We start from the raw sequence: 7,399 nt of genomic DNA, 5'->3' as shown, positions 1-7,399 counted from the left end.
TCGGTTTTATAATTTATTTTTGATTTTTTTTGTAGTAAATTTTTTTTTGTAGGTAATCAAAAATACTCATTTAATTTATCATTTTCAAATGAAAAATGGTATTTTATATATGAAAATACTTCAAAATTTATTCTTTTATGCTTTTAAAAAAAATAAAGAAATTATACTGTAAAAAGTATTCGATCATTAAAGATTTTTTTTACGAGTAGTGCCAAGTGATAAATCATTGAAGATTTGGTGGGTGTTCTCTAAATCCTTTTTAGTCTTATAAACTGTAAAAGAAATGACGAAGGCATAGGAGAATGGCGGATTTTAAAGTTTGTCATAAGTGTTTATACTCAGTTGGGCATTTGGTTCTAAATATTTGAAAATAATACACGCATGGGTGTGATAAAATCTATTTTAAAAACAATTATGTTAATATGCATATACGTATGGGTGTGGCTACTATTTTCAGGTTGTTTTGTTCGGATGAAGGTGTCTAGACATCGAGCAAACTATACATATTGCTCGTCTGTCGTGACCTTGATTCCGGTATGTACGGATATCTTTGTTAGAAATCTTTATTTTTTATTACGGGGAGGAAGAATTTTGACTTATTTTGAGAGATTCGTTCCCAAGATTTTGAAAAGGAAAATAGAAATTAAGGAAAAAAATAAAAGATAAAAGATAATAGAGAATAGAAAGTAAGAGAAAAATGATACATTGATATTCATTAAGTAATTTTTTTAATATAGTACCACACAATATATAGCTGAAAGCCTGAAAGTGAAATATTCTAAAAGCTAATACTATAAGAGAGATATTGCCAGTGAATAACTAATACAGAAAAAATTGACGATTTGGCTATTTTTCAATTTTAAAACGTTACCGTTTACAAAAAAATTAAAAACAATTTGGAGCTATTTCCGTAAATAATCAAATTTAGATAATTGTTTTCTAACAGGAAATTCATTTAAAAAAAAAACAATTAGTGTCATTCTTTTTTTCTCTTTTGAAATTTTTGATTTTAAACAATTCAGCAGATTAACCAATATACACCAAGTTATAAATAACCGAGTTAACTAACCAATCAATTTTGCAAATTAACACCATTTTAAATAATAAATAAAATAAAAAAGTAACTTGCAACTGAATACGACAATTGAAAAAACTTCTTTCTGGATTTTCAGTAGTCCATGAGGTACTTAATAAAACTTTTAACCTGAGTCCTCTAATTCTATAATGACAGATTTTCAGAGGAGCTTCATAATTAAATTAAAGAGCTGGTTCATTCTAACCAGTGCGTGAGTCGAATGTGAATGAGGAGGACGGCATATCCTGGGTTCTTCGTTTTTTGATTGAAATTGAAAGTTTCAATTGTTTTGTTTCAAAATTAAGGATTCGAGGTTTTAATTTGGTTCATGGCACGATGAGATGGGTAGGTGACAAGAATAAATGCCACATGGATTGCTAGCAACGACTAGTTTTCTCCAGCTCAGCAAAGTTAACGCTGAAACACATTGCCGTTAAACGGAGGGTTATTTGTTCTATTTTTATAACATAAGGGTCATTTTTGAGACTCACATAACAGTAGGGAGCAACGTGAGCCACAGGATAAACATTAGGGTGACTTTTGTACTTTAACCATTTCAACAACAAAGTGTAAGCTACTAAGCTTTAACTGGCTTTCGTCAGCTTCAATCTCCCGCGACTCCAAAAAACCAACCCAAAAATCGGCCATCAGTTCGAAAATGATACTTGAAAACTGAATTCAATGGAGGCAACAACAAAACTTACTAAAGCTCTCCTCAACAACACCCACACTCCAAAAATAGCATGGCAGCTTTTCAAGCGCATTCTATCACTACCCATCTCATCAACTCACCGCTCTCAATCAATACCCATCATCTCCCGCATCCTCATTCGCGCCAATATGCTCAACGAGCTCGACCATCTTCACCAACTTTTACTCAATTCGCCCTCAGTTCTTGAACCTTCCGACTCTTCCCTCGAAAAACTGGTCGCCACCTTGGCGAAATCGGGGTTTTTCGAGAAGGCCATTGCGCAGTTCAAGTCATTGCGCTCGAATTTCCCGGAAAAACAACCTTCTATATATTTGTATAATGTGCTCTTGAAATCTTGTGTTGTTGTGAGTCGTTTAGATTCTGTTTCTTGGTTGTATAAAGATATGGTTGTGGCTGGAGTATCTCCCGAGACTTATACTTTTAATATTTTGATAGGTTTGCTCTGTGATTCCGGTCGTTTGGACGATGCACGCGAGGTGTTCGATAAAATGTCTGAGAAAGGGTGTAAGCCGAATGAGTTCACTTTCGGGATTTTGGTTCGTGGGTATTGTAGAGGTGGGCTTGCTGATAAAGGGTTGGAGTTTTTGAATCAAATGAGGAGTTTGGGATTTTCGCCAAACCGGGTTGTGTATAATACTTTGATTTCGAGTTTTTGTAAGGAAGGTAAGACTCATGATGCTGAGAAATTGGTGGATAAGTTGAGAGAGGATGGTCTGTTTCCTGATGTGGTGACTTTTAATTCTAGGATATCAGCTCTTTGTAACTCTGGGAAGATTCTTGAAGCGTCGAGAATCTTTAGGGATATGCAAATTGATGAGGAGTTGGGGTTGCCGCGGCCTAATACTATAACGTATAATTTAATGCTTATGGGGTTCTGCAAAGAAGGAATGTTGGAGGAAGCCAAGACTCTGGTTGATACTATGAAAAGAAATGGTGATTTTATGAATTTGGAGAGTAATAATATCTGGTTGTTAGGTTTGGTTAGAAATGGGAAGTTCTTGGAGGCTCAGTTAGTTCTTAAAGAAATGCTCGATATTGGGATAGAGCCTGATATATACTCGTATAATATTGTTATAGATGGGTTATGCAAGAAGGGGATGCTCTCTGGTGCGAGAATGCTGATGGGTTTGATGATTCGAAGTGGTGTTTCGCCAGATACGGTTACTTATAGCACTTTGCTTTATGGTTACTGCAATAAAGGGAAGGTATTTCAAGCTAATAATCTGCTGCATGAAATGACTAGAAATAATTGTTTTCCGAATACTTATACTTGCAATATTTTGCTGCACAGTTTGTGGAAGGAGGGCAGGATATCAGAAGCAGAGGATTTGCTAAAACGGATGAATGAGAAAGGTTATGGTATGGATACTGTGACCTGTAATATTGTAATTAATGGTTTATGTAATAATGGACAATTGGATAAGGCAATTGAAATTGTCAGCGGCATGTGGACTCATGGAAGTGCTGCTCTTGGTAATTTGGGAAACTCATTCGTTGGCCTGGTTGATAACACTAATAGTGGGAAGAAATGCCTTCCTGATTTGGTTTCGTATTCCACCATAATCAGTGGTTTATGCAAGGCTGGGAGGCTGGATGATGCGAAAAAGAAGTTCGTTGAAATGATGGGGAGAAACTTGCAGCCTGATTCAGCTATTTATGATACTTTTATACATAGCTTCTGCAAAGAGGGAAAGATATCATCTGCATTTCGAGTGCTGAAGGACATGGAGAAAAAAGGTTGCAACAAGACACTACATACTTATAACTCATTGATCCTTGGCTTTGGGAGTAAAAATCAAATATTTGAAATATATGGACTGATTGATGAAATGAGAGAGAAAGGGATTTCACCTAATGTCTGTACATATAACTACATACTTAACTGTCTCTGCGAAGGAGGAAAAGTAAAAGAAGCCCCTTCTGTTTTAGATGAGATGCTGCAAAAAGGTATTTCACCAAATATTTCATCCTTTAGAATATTAATTAAAGCCTTCTGCAAGGCTTCTGATTTTGAAGCATCGCATGAGGTATTCGAGATCGCCTTGAATATGTGTGGCCACACTGAAGCCCTTTATAGTTTAATGTTCAATGAGTTACTGGTTGGAGGGAAAGTTGCTGAAGCGAAAGAGCTATTTGAAGCTGCCATAGATAGATCTTTTGATGTAGGGAACTTTCTGTACAAAGATTTAATTGAGAGTCTCTGTAAGGATAAGAAGTTGGAAGCGGCCCGTGATATTTTACATAAGCTGATTGATAAAGGATATCAGTTTGATCCTGCATCATTCATGCCGGTAATTGATGGATTTGGTGAAATGGGTAATAAGCATGAGGCTGATGAGCTTGCAGAGAGGATGATGGACATGGCTTCAGTGAATAAGAAGGAAAATGAGGTGTTCCCTAGAAAGAAAAACAAGGATAGTAGAAGTGATTGGCAGGCCATAGTGCACAGGTATGTTGACAGTTTCTATAATTTATGATAGGTACTTCTCTGATCAGTAATCGTAACTGATTGGTGCCAAAGTTTAAATAGGTTAGATTAGGAACTACAATTCTTTTTCTGCTAATAAAGCCTGATGAAGGGCTTTTTGTTTACCTTTTTTGAAAGTCTTTTACATGTATAAAAGTTGCGTGTATTATATCTAAGCGGTTGAAAACATCAAAGGTGGTATCTCTGTTTCTTTTATATAACTATTATCTGTCGATTGACTAAATGTTGACATCTTGTTTGACCAAATTTGGAGAATATTTTAGAGTATCTTGTAATGCTGTTCTTCCTGCAATATACAAGAACCTTTTGAAGCTCTGATAAATGTGATAACTCAGTTTCTGGTTTGACTGGTACTCCCCAACTTCTTAACATTTACCTCCTGTTTGACAGAGACGACGGCAGTGGAATTGCACTGAAAGCTCTTAGGCGGGTACAGAAAGGCTGGGGTCAGGGAAGTATAACAAATTTGCAGCCTCAAAAGGATGAATTCCTCGACCATTGGGATGGGAGTATTTAAAAGTTTTGCTCTTTGGCCCAATACTAATACATGGTTGGCTAAACCTGAAGAATTTCTTTGATCTAGATGATTGTTGATTGAATGACCCAGATAAGGCTCTCTCAGAATGGATGATCCTGCTCATTACTACGTTTGCTGTGGTAACTGTTTATTCTGTTTCATTTTGAGAGCCTGCAAGTATGATGATAAGTGAAGATCTCGCTTAATAATCCACCAGCAATTCTCCTCTTAAAAAAAAAGAGATGCACACAACCTAACTTAATGCACTTTGAAGGTTTGTTCATAAATCCCACAATCATAGTATATATATATACTGGACTGCTGATTTTTTTTTTCTTTAGAGTTCACAGTTACTATGCTTGTAGTTTGATTGGCTACGTTGAAATCTGTTTGTTCACATGCATATGCCATTATGATCTATTAACGGTAAAGTTGGTGTAAATCACAGAAATTGTGTGCTAACATGAGTAAAGTCTAATCTAGCTAGAAATGTGTTTTTCTTTTTTCCGTCAGGGTAGAATAAGGATTTGAATATGCTAATGAAACTGCGAAAACTGTATGGTCTATGTTCATAATTTTATTGGTAATGCTAGTAAAATTTGAGCCTCCTGTTTTTCAGCCTAATTTTTGTATTTGCAGGATTACTTCTTGATTCTTCCCTCATGTGTGCTAATATGGGCTTGACAAGGATTCAGCTATATAGCACAGAATTGTTTTTGCAGGAATAGTCAAAATAGGAAACGGAGTAAACCACATTTTCTCCAAGAATAAATTATAAACAGAGTTCCGGAGTTTTAGAAGTGGCTAATAGAAACAGAAACGAAACACTAAATCCTTGGAGTCGAGAAGTTTTTGCGCAACATATGGTTCTACACTTGTAAGCTCGCTCATTTTATGCATCTGATTTATGTGAAGCATTATGTATTATGACATCTGATCTAATTACCATGTCAAGAATTCTGTATGCTTATAAACCCAACCATATGCATATATTACCCTTAAACTTTAGCATTTTGGTCGGTTGTACACTTGAATAACCATAATTACTTATATATTTGAATTTAGTATTTTCCTTACATTTAAGGTGTGTTAGATTCCATCTTAAAACCAATTGGTTTTAAGATGGAATCTAACATGGTATCAGAGCAACAAAGTCCCCCCTCACGTAAATCTCACGTGGGCCGGGCCAAACTCAAATTGTGTGAATGGACAAGGCTCTGATACCATGTTAGATTCCATCTCGGCCCGTACACGCTACGCGTGAGGGGGAGTGTTAAAGTGGGAAATCACACATTGGTTGTGTGTGTGAGTGGACATGTGTTTATATATTGGTTGGGCACCTCCACTTGATACCAATTGGTTTTAAGATGGAATCTAACAAGGTGAAAGTCACTAGTTTGGATAAAAGTTGATAAGCCCCATAAATTTTAAATAAACTTTCAAAATAATGTTCTAATTTCTTGATAAATTAATCTAAATATCTCATATTTTGTTTTTTGATAAATTAAATTTGTTTATTATTCTCTTCATTATTTGCTATTTTTAATCATATCTCACCATCGATTTCCTTAATGATTCAACTATTCTTCTTACTTGCATGTCATCAATTAAATAATTCGTATTACATTATGTATTACTTTAAGTAAGATATTTTAATGGATATTCCATTTTTTTGGTATTACACAACATTAATTTTAAAAATTATATCATTAAGAAAATAACATCAATTAAATCTTACTCTATTGAAGTATAACTAATTAAATGAATCAAAGTTAGTAATATATAGGGTAAATTATTAAAACCAAACCAAAGGTATATTAACACATTAACTGACCAGTTAGATTTTTACAAATACATTATGACTGCTTTTATGTTTTGTTTTGCTATACAATTAAGCATATATGCCAAATATCAATATTTGTTATGTTAATCGAGAGCTATTATTTAGTGATCTCATTAATATTATTATTTATAAAATTAATCTCATATTGATAAAAAAGCATATTATAATCGAATATTGATACATTGATACTTTTACAAAATTCAACAATCAAAACACTATTTGACAAAAATCATATTTAGAGATGAAAATGGGAGAAAATTATAAGGCATCTTTTTTTTAAAACTTTAATTACAGCGATATCCACCTTTTAAAAATAATTACATCGGGTTCTTTTTTTATTTTTCAAATTATCTTTATAATTTTAAAAATACTCTTTCGGGTGTATATTTTTATTTTCATTGGTGTTTTTATAGTGTTTTATGGCGTGTTTATGGTGTTTTTATAATATACTTATGTTGTATTTTAGGAGTAAAAAAAAGTATTTTGTAATTATTTTATGAAACTGGATACTGAATTAATTAGCAATTTATGACCCAAATTTTTGTAATTACTTTTTAAAAGTAAAGTAGTTTGAGAATAATTTTGATGAAAAGATGGTGAAAAAATTATTAGGACATATTATTTTATTTTATTTTAATTTATTTATTGCCAAGTTTGATTTGTCATGCTATTTTATCATCTCTTAAACTCGCACCTACGATTTTTCTTAGTCATAAAGCTTTATTTTTAAAATTATGCTATCTCGCCTATATTTAAGAAAAAAA

The 7,399-nt window shown here is 33.6% G+C and overlaps 1 protein-coding gene across 2 annotated transcripts; it reads left to right on the top strand.

Annotated features, from left to right (window-relative positions):
• The first annotated feature begins 1,683 nt into the window (after positions 1–1,683).
• On the top strand, positions 1,684–5,868 carry LOC126682356 (pentatricopeptide repeat-containing protein At2g17140). Of its 2 annotated transcripts, XM_056105808.1 has the most exons (4): positions 2,043–2,131; positions 2,223–4,236; positions 4,666–5,066; positions 5,432–5,868. In XM_056105808.1, the coding sequence occupies exons 2-3, from the start codon at positions 2,276–2,278 to the stop codon at positions 4,790–4,792; spliced, it is 2,088 nt and encodes a 695-aa protein (XP_055961783.1). In that variant the 5' UTR covers positions 2,043–2,131; positions 2,223–2,275; the 3' UTR covers positions 4,793–5,066; positions 5,432–5,868. The 2 variants fall into 2 exon arrangements, with proteins under 2 accessions (XP_055961782.1, XP_055961783.1); XM_056105807.1 differs by having other exon boundaries at positions 1,684–4,236.
• Positions 5,869–7,399: the final 1,531 nt, after the last annotated feature.

Source organism: Mercurialis annua, linkage group LG5 (genome assembly GCF_937616625.2).
Source record: "Mercurialis annua linkage group LG5, ddMerAnnu1.2, whole genome shotgun sequence".
Classification (NCBI taxonomy): Eukaryota; Viridiplantae; Streptophyta; class Magnoliopsida; order Malpighiales; family Euphorbiaceae; genus Mercurialis; species Mercurialis annua.
The sequence above is the reverse complement of the archived record's forward strand: the minus strand, read 5'-3'. Positions and strand labels throughout refer to the sequence as shown.

Bases quoted from the DNA above. Each gene is read 5' to 3' on its own strand.
- LOC126682356 (XM_056105807.1), top strand. From the start codon at position 1,757: ATGGAGGCAACAACAAAACTTACTAAAGCTCTCCTCAACAACACCCAC. The intron at 4,237-4,665 runs GTATGTTGACAG...CCTGTTTGACAG, and splicing joins TGGCAGGCCATAGTGCACAG to AGACGACGGCAGTGGAATTG.